Here is a 14136-nt window from a genome sequence, read left to right on the forward strand (position 1 = left end):
CGCATTTGATTTCATCATTTTTCTATCCCAAAGTGGTAGAAACCAGCATATCTTTCAAAGATTTGCGAGATGAGCTCCGAAACACCTATCCCTGGAGTGATGCCGATGCTGTTGAACTGAATTACTTCAGCAGTGACGAGCAAAGATTTCTCCCACTAACTTGCGATGATCATATGTCATTGCTTTTTGCTGGGATTGTTGGCTGCCGATTCGGTAAACTCCAAATCGATGTGATTCAGCCACGTGCAGAACGGGCGAAGGGGAAGGGAGTTCAGACATCATCTGTCTGTGCTAATAGCCAGCACCCCAGCACTCCTTGTAGGTTGACACCAAGTAAAGCAATTGGTTCATGGAGCCACAACATGCTTGCTGCCAATTCTAGTTCCGATTCAGCTGCTGCTTCTCGTGTTCCTTCTGCAGTTGGTGAAGAAGAAGATGCAGAACCTGACGAGGCAGTGCCTACAAATGATGATGAAGACGAGATGATGTTTCCTGAACTGGTCGATGTAGCCTGTCAGCAAGCAGTGGATGACGAATATATGGAGGAGCCCATCAGCCAAGCTAGGTTTGATGACACTGACGATGAAGAGAAGGTGGAGAACATGGACAGCTTAATCGACGATGAATACGATGGTGATGACATGCCAACAGTTGAGTGGAACCGGGAAAAACCCGAGCTTAGTGTAGGTACCATTTTCCAATCAATGGTGGACTGTCGGAATGCAGTGACAACATGGTGCATTATATCTGAAAACACCTATAAGATTAAAAGGAGTGAGCCAGCAAGGTTCACAGTTTTTGTCCATATCCTAGGTGTAGGTGGAAGTTGCATGCATCTCATATGAGAAAGAGCAAATATGTTCAGGTAATCCAAGTTCAGTTAGTAATTTAGTTTCAGATCGTTGAGTAAGGTTTCTTAACTATTTTTTTACCCTTTTATTTAGTTTTAGATAAAGAAAAACCCACACAAGCACACCTGTCCACCTGGAGGGGGAGGGGGAAGGCCAAAACCAAGCTAGCAAAAACTAGGTGGGTGGTAGATGCGATATTGGATTGGCTGAGAGAAGAACCTGGACTTGGTCCAACAGCACTCCATGGGAAGCTTTTTGAGAAGTAAAAGATAGAAATTCCTTACATGAGAATTTTCAATGCTAGGGAAAAGGCTCTTGACAGAATTAATGGTCAATGGAATGACAGTTTTCAGCTACTTTACACTTTCAAAGCTGAAGTGGAGATGGCAAGTCCAGGGAGTGTTGTAGAGATTGACAAGCATACAGTTCCATTCAAAATAAAAGGGAAGTCATTTCAGAAGGAGTGCTTCAGAAGGGCTTTTGTTTGTTTCAAGGCTTGCTGGCAGGGGTTTCTAGATGGTTGCAGGCCCTATTTGGCTGTAGATGCTACACATTTGACTGGAAGATGGAGAGGACAGCTAGTAGCAGCTTCTGTAGTTGATGGACACAACTGGCTATTCCTAGTTGCATTTGGTGTGGTGGAGGCAGAGTCTGAGGAAAGTTGGGACTGGTTTCTGCAGCAGCTGCACAACATTATAGGCACACCCCCAGGTTTAGCTATACACATAGATGATTGCAAGGGTTTAGAGAGTGCAGTGGAAATTGTATTCCCTGGAGTGGAGCATAGGGAATGTATGCGACACCTAGCACATAATTTCAAAAAGAAGTTCAAAGGTAAAGTTTATGATGAGAACTTATGGCCAGCATCATACACATGCAGCAAAAGGAAGCATGAACACCATTTGAGAGTGTTGTATGCTCAAAATCCTCTTGTGAAGGAGTACATGGATGCACATCATGGCAAGGTGTGGTCAAAAAGCAAATTCAACGAAATCTGCAAAGTAGATTATGTGACCAGTAACCTTGGAGAATGCTTCAATTCAAAGTTCAAGTCAGTGAAAGGGCTCTTGTTGTGGCAAGCATTTGACAAGATGAGGCAAATGATCATGATAAAGATGGCTCTTCGCAAAAGAATTGCAGAAACACAATATGTTGGTCATCAAATGCTCCCATCACTGATTAAGGCATTACACTTGAAGGCAAGAGGACTGAAGATGAAATGTATTCGATCTGGTACATATGAGGGAGAGGTTACCTATACTGACACTAAAAATAGGGTATGGAGGTATCCTGTGAACCTAAGTACTAGAGAATGTACTTGTAGGCAATGGAAGATTCGTGGGAAGCCATGCATACATGCCCTACATCTGATGACCGTTATCGGGGGTGCAGATGGTGAAGTTGATCAATATTGCTCTGAGTATTTCTCTGTTGCCAAATTTATGGCTGCTTATGCTGAGAATGTGCCTGCACTATTGGGGAAAGATCAATGGAACATAGTAGATCCAGGGTTCAAACTCCATGGTCCTGTCATTACTAGACCACCAGGAAGACTAAGGAACCAGAGGATTAGAGCAGGTGAGGAGGGTCGTCTACCAAAGAAGCGTGCTTGCAAAAAATGTGGAGTTCTGGGGCATATTGCTAGGCTTTGTACCAATGCAGTGGATGCATCATTTGGAGAGGAGGAAAGATGGACGGCAGCCAATGCTGAGGAGAATGCAGCAGCAATGGAGACTGAAGATGCAGTGGAGAATGCAGCAGCAAATGAAGAAGTGGAGAATGCAGCAACAAATGAAGCATCTTGGTATGTGTTTGCACCCTTTGTAGAATGCAGCTACCCTTTTGTTTGCATTTGTTCTCTTTTTTGCCTATGGCTTATAATTTTATTTACCAGCTCTAGGGAGAAAAGGCCAAGAGATGAAGAAGCAGAAGATTTTGAAACCATGGCCTTTGATGGTTTTGAATCTATAAGAGAGGAAGAGGAGGGCGTAATTTTTCCAATTGTGCCTTTAATGATTACTGAACCCATAGATGACCGCCAAATGGTCGTCAAGTGCTCGGCGAGTGCAACTACTCCATCAGCACCTCCACGAGGAAAACCCCAAGTAAAGCCCAAGATCAAAAGGAACAAGAGTCTGAAACAAAAGAGCATCTCAAGTAGGGAAACCAGGAGCAAGATGGTGAAGCCAGCTGCAAACACAAGGAGCAAGTCGAAAATTTGAATTAAGTTGTTGGGAAATGTTTGTGTTGTCAATTTGAGGGCGAGTGGATCACTTAAAACTTGGTAGATTTGTATTAAGATGTTGGCATCTTAAAACTTGGTAGATTTGAGCTACTGTGAAAACTTATCAGTTGTAATAATGTTGCTTCTACTTTGGTTTCTTATTTGAGTCAGAATTCAAATTTCCATCAAAATTTGAATTTAAATCAATATTTGAATTTGGGCCAAAATTTGGGTTTGAGTCAAAGTTGAAGTTGAACATTGGAGGTTCATTGCTCTGTGCGGTGTATTTGATCGAGCATTTGAAGTCCAATATTCATAGGTGAACAGTCCGAATGAGAAATATGCTAGAAACGAGCTTGAAAGCTAGGGTAAACAGCCCTATTTGAAATCATGTTTTTTTTACCTTGCCTAAATGAGGCATATATATTTTTATTAACACTTGTTCCATATATATAGGGTAAAAACGAAGTCTCACTATTTATTGATTAATATTCACATTACTACATTTTTTGAAAAAATATGCTTTTATATCAAAACCGTCAAATAACATGTTTTAGATATGAAAATGAAAAAGTAAGTTCAGATCCTTCTTACTCACTCCAAAATGAAGCTATGAAGATTTTTCTGATTTTTTTTAATTATTTTGATTTTTTTTCAAACCCTAAACCCTCTCTCCCTATTCTACGAACTCTGAAAATGTTCATAGGTGATAGCTCATTTATGTGAAGACTTTTTTCATGAAAATGACCTACACCAAGTTTATATTTTTTTCTCATAACCTTGTCACATATGATGGCTATGTGCGCAAGAATTACAACATTTTGATTTTTTTTTTGAATTTTTTAAAAACATTTGAACTTGATTTCGACAGATCACTTCAAAAAATGATTTTTCAAAAAAAAAAAACGCCCCTATAGCGAGTTTATATTTTTTATGGTAACTAGGTCTCATAAACAGACGAACTACGTTTGTTTTATATTTTTGCGATTTTTTCTAATTTAGTTATGGCCATTTGAAATCTGGTCAAACCCTAATAACCCCGTTGACTCGCTCATAACCCCGCAGAAATGCTCCAAACCCTAGCGTCGAACGTCCGCCATCGGATCCTACCAAGCGCCAAACACCACCCGTCATATGTGGGGCAGGCATGCGCGATCCGTGTGATGCATCCTGATTGGCTACTGCACTGTCCTTCTCGGGTTTTTTACGATCTTCCCCACTTTACATATGAAAATGTATTTTTCGCACATGACCACCACATGTCAGTGTTAAGAGTTGGTTCAAATATTCAAACTGCAAAATACAATGTTGCAAGTCGTCAATATAGCTTCCCCTTCTCCTCTTCTCCATCTGACAGACAAAGGCATCGAGCAGATCGAGCAATTCCTCTGTTTCTTTCCCCATCTTCTAGTTCTTCTTCCTCTCGAGCAATTTCTATTTTTCTTCCTCTCGGGTGATATGTCGACCTCCTCGTCAGCCCCTCGTTCCACGTGGCTGGTGTATGGTCCAGTGCTGATGACTCGATGCACTGACTGCCCACGAACTGCGCCACTGAAGCGGTTGACTTCGAAGGAGGAGAAGAATGGGAACTTTGGGCGCGAGTTCGTCAAATGCGAGAGCAAGCCGGAGGGGCAGGTTAGATCTGTGTTTTCCTCGCATCCTTTATCTCTAATTTCTCAAAAAATCTGTCAGATTTGGATTTAGGTTACATGATTTCGTTTTCAGATCATGAAGAAATGCCACCATTTCGAGTGGATGGATGATTACATCCAGAGGCTTCAAGGGTCGGGCTTGCTGGATTCGAGGGGGAATGCAATCCGCGAGTCCAATCTGCCCCATGACAGTGCCGCTCCGGCAACAGCAGCACGTCCGGAATACCCGACGGTGGTAGATGTCGAACTGAACACGGAATTGAAGAATATGAACAAGAACTTCAAGCAGCTGATTGAGTTGAAGAAGCAATCCAATCTGATAGCTTTAGGAATACTTGCTCTAGGAATTTTTTACTTGATGGCCATCTCTCGTTAGAGATGTTTGTCTACTGTTGTTGACACTGTTTAGCAATCCATGTCTGTTTATCTCAAATGCAACTCTGTTTAGTGCAACTGTCGATCTCTGAATGTATGCAGTTTACTGTTAAGTTTCGACACTTTCAGTTTCGGCAGAAAACAACTACCAGTTCAGTGATAGGATTATTTTGTTAGCTAATAACCTCGAGTATTGGATCATACCCTAGCTCGTCAGATGACAGTAAGTAGTACTTGAGCAGCACAAGGGATATACATAAAGTTCATCTCTTCTCTCTCGCACTTGCCAAACTTTTGTCCTCGAGTTCGTCAGTTCTGCTAAAAAAACCTAGTTCGCGGGCCCAAAGAGAAAGCCCAGAAACAAGCAATGTTTCTTTTTTTGTTTAGGAAGGATTGCTTTGTTCTTTTTTGTTTCTGATTGCTTTTTTCATTAATTTGATTGCCCAATCTCTTCTATCTCATTGAGGAATTTTTTTGGCTTTCCTTTATGGGTCCCTTCATTTTTTAGAATCAAAGTATTTGCAAACCGCAGTATTATTATGCCTAGCGAACCAATACTTCATGATTAGAAAAAGATGTCTAACCAATACTTCAAACATAGTGTAGTTAAAACTACACTTTTGACTAAAGCCAAATATCTCAAAGTGTTTGATACTACAATATTTTTGAAAACCAAAGTATTCTTTGAATACCTAAAAAATACAGAGCTCTCAAACCAAAGCTGTGTACAAATGTACAATATGTTCTTATTTTTAGAAGGCATCTATAAACACATCATTTTTAGTTTGTTTGGTTAATTTTTCCCACGCCAATTAGCCATGTCTAAACTTGGGACAAACAAAATACAAACATAACAAAGCATTAATATAACACACATAACTTAACTTAGATAGGGTTGCTAGGGCAACATAAGTTCTTACATAGACACCGATAGATAATAATAATTAACCTTACAAAGATAGGGTAGCTAGCTCGGGCAACACACACACCAAACTCACACTACATAGTAGATAGATAGGGTAGCTAGGGCAACACCGCCATGTCTTCACCGTCGTCTTCAGCTTAACCGCCGGCTTCACCGTCTTCTTCGCCGCCAGCTTCAGTACTCCTCCTCCTCAAGGCCGTTGTCGCCGAGGTAGTACGGGAGGCTGTGCATGCGGTTGCGAGCGGGGAAGACGCTCTCGAAGTCGGTGAAGATGTTATAGGTCGTGAATGCGATGAACTCGCACCCACACCAATACACCTTGCCGAGCAGGTAGTAGGCATCGAACCTGTTGGTGAAGTGGACGACGAGCCCTACCACTGGAGCGTTGGCATGGGGACGCTGCTCCACGAGGTTGAACATGGCGGAGAGCCCGTCGGGAGGTGGTGGAAGCCCGCATGGAGGAACCCCCGTGCAAGCTCAGTGCTTCCCCTCCAGCGAGAGAACGCCCACACACGGAGGGATTCCTCGACGACGACGTTGGCGGGGTACCGCTGTTCCGGCACGATGGGCGGAGCTTGGAACGTCGGCCCGTTGTACTGCATCTTGCTCGCTTCGCTGAGTGGAACGACTTTGGCTTTTGGGGGAAGAAGAGAAGTTGGAGGCGCAGATGGATCTGTAAAAGAAGAGGCAATGAAGGGCAGTTTAAATAGCCGGGGGAGACGAGGTGGGTACACGCGCAAACGGCATAGATCATGACTCAGTGCGTGCATGAACCAATGCGATCATCAATGTGTGAACGTGAATCGATGCGAGCGTGCTTTGCGTGCTGTGCGTTGGCGGCTGCCTGCCTCCCCCTTTTGCGTGCTCTGCGTTGGCAGCTGCCTGCCTCCCATTCACAAGCGTGCGTGCAGCCTGCGGCGTGAAACGATGCCTCGACATATGGACGCGACCGTGCGTGCAGCCTGCCCCTTCTGCCACCGGCACGTATGCCTGCGACGCGTGAAACGACGCTGTGGAGCGACTGAATCCACCGAAAACCGTGCGTGTCGGCGTGCATGCATGCGATTAGGTCTAGGTCACTAGATGCGTGCGTGGCGGTGTTCGCATGCATAGCAGGCTGCATCGATGCCAAAGCCGGGCATGCATAGCAGGCTGCATCCATCGATAGCAGGCTTTTTTAATTTATTACCAACAAACTAACGGGACCGTCCTATGAACACAAACACGGCCCAACCAGCGAAGCCACAGCCACAGTCAACAGAGTCCAACGTGGCCCCACAAGTCAGTTAACGGCCAAGATGGCAAACGTCTGTTATGAACATTTGCGAGAGTTTCAGCTAAGGAAATGGGGAAAAGTGAGAAAAAGTTTGAAGCGTGGGGAAAACTGAGCACAACTAAGGAATTGGGGGCACAGATGGAATAAGCCCTAATAAATATTAGTGTTGAGTCAAGGGCTTGATTATTTTGCTATGATCTTGATAGAATAAAATAAAAGAGAAGAAATAAAAAGAAATAAAATGACCATGTGGCTCTTATGGAGAGTAATGATCTCACATATAAAGAGTATGATGAATAAAAATTGTTGAGAGTTGACAAATGTAGTTTTGCTCATCGTTGCAATTAATAGGAAGTAATAAAGAAAGAGAGGTTTTCACATATAAATATACTATCTTGGACATCTTTTATGATTGTGAGCACTCATTAAAATATGACTTGCTAAAGAGTTGACGTTGGACAAGGAAGACAACGTAATGGGTTATGTTTTCTTACATCTGAGATAAATTATATTGTCATGGCTCATCCAACATGTTGAGCTTGCCTTTCCCTCTCTTGCTAGCCAATTTCTTTGCACCAAGTAGAGATACTACTTGTGCTTCCAAATATCCATAAAACCAGTCTTGCCATGAGAGTCCACCATATCTACCTATGGATTGAGTAAGATCCTTCAAGTAAGTTGTCATCGTTGCAAGCAATAAGAATTTCTCCCTAAATATGTATGACTTATTAGTGTGGAGAAAATAAGCTTTATACGATCTTGTGATGTGGAAGAAATAAAAGCGATGGACTGCATAATAAAGGTCCATATCACAAGTGGCAATATAAAGTGACGTTCTTTTGCATTAAGATTTCGTGCATCCAACCATAAAAGCACATGGCAACCTCTGCTTCCCTCTGCGAAGGGCCTATCTTTTATTCTTGTCTATTACTTCATATAAGTGTTACGGTGATCTTCGCTTTTCCTTTTTACATTTTATCCTTTGCAAGCACAATGTGTTGGAAAGATCCTGATATATATGGCTAATTGGATGTGGGTTTGCATGAACTATTATTGTTGATATTACCCTTCAGTAAAAAGTTGGGAGGCAAAACTATAAGCCCCTATTTTTCTCTATGTCCGATTAAAAATTCATAACCATAAATATCGCGTGAGTTTTAGCAATTGTGGAAGACTAAATGATGGTTGAGTATGTGGACTTTCTGAGAAGCTCTTATATTGACTCTTTCCTATGTTATGATAAATTCCAATTGCTTCAATGACTGAGACTATAGTTTGTTAGTTTTCAATGAAGTTTCTGATTCATACTTGAGTATGTGAATGAATTTTTACTTTAGAATAAGAGATCATATGACAATATATATATATATGTTGTTGTTCTAAGAATGATCATGATGCACACATGGCCGTATTTTATTTTATTGACACCTCTATCTCTAAACATGTGGACATATTTTTCGATTTCGGCTTTCGCTTGAGGACAAGCGAGGTCTAAGCTTGGGGGAGTTGATACGTCCATTTTGCATCATGCTTTTATATCGATATTTATTGCATTATCGGCTGTTATTACACATTATGTCACAATACTTATGCCTATTCTCTCTAATTTTACAAGGTTTACATGAAGAGGGGAATGCCGGCAACTGGAATTCTAGGCTGGAAAAGGAGCAAATATTAGAGACCTATTCTGCATCTCCAAAAGTCCTGAAACTCCAAGAGAATTATTTTCGGAATATATAAAAAATATTGGGCGAAAGAAGTACCAGAGGGGGCCACCCACCATCCACGAGGGTGGGGGCGCGCCCTACCCCCCTGGGCGCGCCCCCTGCCTCGTGGGCCCCCTGGTGGCCCTCCGATGCCCATCTTTGGCTATATGGAGTCTTTCGTCGAGGAAAAAATCATAAGCAAGCTCACGGGATGAAACTCCGCCGCCACGAGGCGGAACCAATCTAGGGCTCGGGCGGAGCTGTTCTGCCGGGGAAACTTCCATCCGGGAGGGGGAAATCATCACCATCTTCATCACCAACGATCCTCTCATCGGGACGGGGTCAATATCCATCTTCACCCACACCATCTCATCTCAAACCCTAGTTCATCTCTTGTATCCAATCTTTGTATCCAAACCTCAGATTGGTACCTGTGGGTTGCTAGTAGTGTTGATTACTCCTTGTAGTTGATGCTAGTTGGTTTACTTGGTGGAAGATCATATGTTCAGATCCATTATACATATTAATACCCCTCTGATTGTGAACATGAATATGCTTTATGAATAGTTGCATTTGTTCCTGAGGACATTGGAGAAGTCTTGCTATAAGTAGTCATGTGAATTTGGTATTCTTTCGATATTTTGATGAGATGTATGTTGTCATCCCTCTAGTGGTGTCATGTGAATGTCGACTACATGACACTTCACCATTATTTGGGCCTAGAGGGAGGCATTGGGAAGTAATAAGTAGATGATGGGTTGCTACAGTGATAGAAGCTTAAACCCTAGTTAGGATCCATATGTTTCATGCTATGGTTAGGTTTACCTTAATACTTCTGTTGTAGTTGTGGATGCTTGCGATAGGGGTTAATCATAAGTGGGATGCTTTTCCAAGTAAGGGCAGTACCCAAGCACCGGTCCACCCACATATCAAATTATCAAAGTACCGAACGTGAATCATATGAACGTGATGAAAACTAGCTTGACGATAATTCCCATATGTCCTAGGGAGCGTTTTCCTTTATATAAGAGTTTTTCCAGGTTTTTGCTTTGCTAGAAAAAGGATTGGGCCATATTTCTGCACCTTATTTACTTGCATTACTTGTTACTCGTTACAAATTACCTTATCACACAAGTATTTGTTACCGATAATTTCTGTGCTTGCAGAGAATACCTTACCGAAAACTCCTTGTCATTTCCTTCTGCCTCTCGTTGGGTTCGACACTCTTACTTATCGAAAAGGCTATGATAGATACCCTACACTTTTGGGTCATCAAGACTCTTTTCTAGCGCCGTTGCCGGGGAGTGAAGCGCCTTTGGTAGGTGGAATTTGGTAAGGAAAAATTTATATAGTGTGCTGAAATTTACTGGCACTTGTTACCTTGGAACATAATCCTTTGAGGGGCTTGTTCGGGGTATCTTCACCCCAACTAGTAGAGCAAAGAGTTTCTCCTCAACCTACTGAAAATGTTTACTTTGAAATTCCTTCGGGTATGATAGAAAAACTGCTAGCTAATCCTTTCACAGGCGATGGAACATTACATCCCGATTTGCACCTAATCTATGTAGATGAAGTTTGTGGATTATTTAAGCTTGCAGGTATGCCCGAGGATGTTATCAAGAAGAAGGTATTCCCTTTATATTTGAAGGGAGATGCATTGACATGGTTGAGGCTATGTGATGATATTTGATCATGGAACTACCAACGATTGAAATAGGAATTTCATCAGAAGTTTTATCCTATGCATCTTGTTCATCGTGATCGCAATTATATATATAATTTTTGGCCTCGCAAAGGAGAAAGCATCGCTCAAGCTTGGGGGAGGCTAAAGTCAATGTTATATTCATTCCTCAATCATGAGATCTCAAAAGAAATGATTATTCAATTTTTTTATGCTCGGCTTTCTCTTAGTAATCGCTCCATGCATTGTACTAGATCTTTTGTCATAAAGACTATTGAATTCAAATGGGATTTATTGGAAAGAATTAAATGCAACTATGAAGATTGGGACCTCGGCGAAGGTAAGGAGTCAGGTATAACACCTAAGTTTGATTGTGTTAAATCTTTTATGGATACCGATGCTTTTCGTGAATTTAGCACTAAATATGGACTTGACTCTGAGATAGTAGCTTCTTTCTGTGAATCCTTTGCTACTCATGTTGATATACCTAAGGATAAGTGTTTTAAATTTAATCCTCCCATTGAATTAAAAGTTGTTGCACCTATTAAAGTTGAAGAAAAGACTATCAATTATAATGATCATGTTGTTCCTACTGCTTATATAACCTTTCCCTGTTAGAATAAAGGATCATGCTAAAGCTTCAACTCTCGTTAACAAAAGTAATATTAATACACCCAAATCCCCTGAGCAAATTAAAATTGAACCTAGTGTTTCTATTGTTAAATATCTCTGGGCCGATAATATTGATGGGCATGTTATTTACTTCTGCAATGAATCTGCTAGAATTTCTAGACCAGATACTAAAAATAAACATAGACCTGTTGTAGGCATGCCTGTTATTTCTATTAAAATAGGATATCATTGCTATCATGGCTTATGTGGTATGGGTGCTAGTGAAAGTGCAATACCTCATTCCTTATACAAAGAAATTATGCATGATATTGCACCTGCTGAGATAGAAGAGATTGATGTTACAATTAAGCTTGCCAATAGAGATACTATTTCACCAGTTGGGATTGTTAGAGATGTTGAAGTCTTGTGTGGGAAAGTTAAATACCCTGCTGATTTTCTTGTTCGTGGTTCCCCACAAGATGACTTTTGTCCCATTATATTTGGTAGACTCTTCCTGAATACTGTTAATGGTAAGATAGACTACAATAAGGATATTGTATTTGTTGGTTTAGGGGATATGTCTCATGAGTTTAATTTTGCTAAATTTCGTAGACAACCCCATGATAAAGAATTTCCTAGTAAAGATGAAATTATTGGTCTTGCTTCTATTGCCGTGCCCCCTACTGATCCTTTAGAACAATATTTGCTAGACCATGAAAATGATATGTTTATGAATGAAAGAAGGGAAATAGATGAAGTATTCTTTAAACAGGGACCTATTTTGAAACACAACTTGCCTGTTGAAATCCTAGGGGATCCCCCTCCACCTAAGGGTGATCCTGTGTTTGAGCTTAAACCTTTACCTGATACTCTTAAATATGCTTATCTTGATGAGAAAGAGATATATCCTGTTATTATTAGTGCTAACCTTTCAGAGCATGAAGAAAAGAAATTATTGAAAACTCTAAAGAACCACCATGCTGCTATTGGATACACTCTTGATGATCTTAAGGGCATTAGTCCCACTCTCTGCCGGCACAAAATAAAATTGGAGAAGGATGCTAAACCGGTTGTTGATCACCAACGACGGTTAAATCCTAAGATGAAAGAAGTGGTAATAAAAGAAATACTAAAGCTTCTGGAGGCAGGTATAATTTATCCCCTTGCTGATAGTAAATGGGTAAGTCATGTCCATTGTGTCCCTAAGAAGGGAGGTATTACTGTTGTTCCTAATGATAAAGATGAATTGATCCCACAAACAATTGTTACAGGTTATAGAATGGTAATTGATTTCCGCAAATTAAATAAAGCTACTAAAAAGGATCATTACCCTTTACCTTTTATTGATCAAATGCTAGAAAGATTATCTAAACATACACATTTTTGCTTCCTAGATGGTTATTCTGGTTTCTCTCAAATACCTGTGTTAAAAGAGGATCAAGAAAAGACAACTTTTACTTGCCCTTTTGGTACCTTTGCTTATAGACGTATGCCTTTTGGTTTATGTAATGCACCTGCTACCTTTCAAAGATGTATGCCTGCTATATTCTCTAACTTTTGTGAATAGATTGTTGAGGTATTCATGGATGATTTCTCTGTTTATGGGACTTCTTTTGATGATTGCTTAAGCAACCTTGATCGAGTTTTGTAGAGATGTGAAGAAACTAATCTTGTCTTGAATTGGGAGAAGTGCCACTTTATGGTTAATGAAGGAATTGTCTTGGGGCATAAAATTTCTGAAAGAGGTATTGAAGTTGATAAAGCTAAGGTTGATGCTATTGAAAAGATGTCGTGTCCCAAGGAAATTAAAGGTATAAGAAGTTTCCTTGGTGATGCCAGTTTTTATAGGAGGTTCATTAAGGACTTTTCTAAAATTTCTCGGCCTCTGACTAATCTCTTACAAAAAGATGTTCCTTTTGTCTTTGATGATGATTGTGTAGAAGCATTTGAAATACTTAAGAAAGCTTTGGTTTATGCACCTATTGTTCAACCTCCTGATTGGAATTTACTCTTTGAAATTATGTGTGATGCTAGTGATTATGTTGTAGGGGCTTTCCTAGGATAAAGGGTTGGTAAGAAATTAAATGTTATTCAATATGCTAGTAAAACTCTAGATAGTGCTCAAAGAAATTATGCTACTAATGAAAAAGAATTTTAACAGTTGTATTTGCTTGTGATAAGTTCAGACCTTATATTGTTGATTCTAAAGTAACTGTTCACACTGATCATGCTGCTATTAAATATCTTATGGGAAAGAAAGATGCTAAACCTAGACTTATTAGATGGGTTATCTTGCTACAAGAATTTGATTTGCATATTATTGATAGAAAGGGAGCTGAGAACCCCATTGCAGACAACTTATCTAGGTTAGAGAATGTTCTTGATGACCCACTACCTATTGATGATAGCTTTCCTGATGAACAACTAGCTGTCATAAATGCTTCTCGTACTGCTCCATGGTATGCTGATTATGCTAATTATATTGTTGCTAAATTTATACCACCTAGTTTCACATACCAACAAAAGAAAATTTTCTTCTATGATTTAAGACATTACTTCTGGGATGACCCACATCTTTATAAAGAAGGAGTAGGTGGTGTTATTAGACGTTATGTACCTGAGCATGAACAGGAACAGATCCTACGCAAGTGCCACTCCGAGGCTTATGGAGGACACCATGCTGGATTATTTTGCTATGATCTTGATAGAATAAAATAAAGGAGGAGAAATAAAAAGAAATAAAGGGATCATGTGGATCTTATGGAGAGTAATGAGCTCACATATAAAGAGTATGATGAATACAAATTGTTGAGAGTTGACAAACATAGTTTTGG

At 40.5% G+C, this 14136-nt stretch overlaps 2 protein-coding genes across 2 annotated transcripts; both read left to right on the forward strand.

The window, feature by feature from the left end:
- Nucleotides 1–1135: 1135 nt before the first annotated feature.
- LOC147959976 (uncharacterized) lies at nucleotides 1136–3073 on the forward strand. Its single transcript, XM_087537752.1, has 2 exons — nucleotides 1136–2655; nucleotides 2746–3073. Exons 1-2 carry the CDS (start codon nucleotides 1136–1138, stop codon nucleotides 3071–3073), a joined length of 1848 nt encoding a protein of 615 aa, XP_087393878.1.
- Nucleotides 3074–4533: 1460 nt separating this feature from the next.
- On the forward strand, nucleotides 4534–5103 carry LOC147959977 (uncharacterized). The gene is made up of 2 exons (XM_087536254.1): nucleotides 4534–4710; nucleotides 4801–5103. Exons 1-2 carry the CDS (start codon nucleotides 4534–4536, stop codon nucleotides 5101–5103), a joined length of 480 nt encoding a protein of 159 aa, XP_087392380.1.
- The last annotated feature ends 9033 nt before the right edge of the window (nucleotides 5104–14136 follow it).

The sequence above is a fragment of the Triticum urartu genome, chromosome 7A (genome assembly GCF_056163025.1).
Source record: "Triticum urartu cultivar PI428250 chromosome 7A, HENAU_Tu73, whole genome shotgun sequence".
NCBI classification, from domain to species: domain Eukaryota; kingdom Viridiplantae; phylum Streptophyta; class Magnoliopsida; order Poales; family Poaceae; genus Triticum; species Triticum urartu.

Coding starts and splice junctions, on each gene's coding strand:
- LOC147959976 (XM_087537752.1), top strand. CDS start 1,136: ATGAGAATTTTCAATGCTAGGGAAAAGGCTCTTGACAGAATTAATGGT. Junction 2,656..2,745: donor GCAACAAATGAAGCATCTTG/GTATGTGTTTGC, acceptor TTTATTTACCAG/CTCTAGGGAGAAAAGGCCAA.
- LOC147959977 (XM_087536254.1), top strand. CDS start 4,534: ATGTCGACCTCCTCGTCAGCCCCTCGTTCCACGTGGCTGGTGTATGGT. Junction 4,711..4,800: donor AGAGCAAGCCGGAGGGGCAG/GTTAGATCTGTG, acceptor TTTCGTTTTCAG/ATCATGAAGAAATGCCACCA.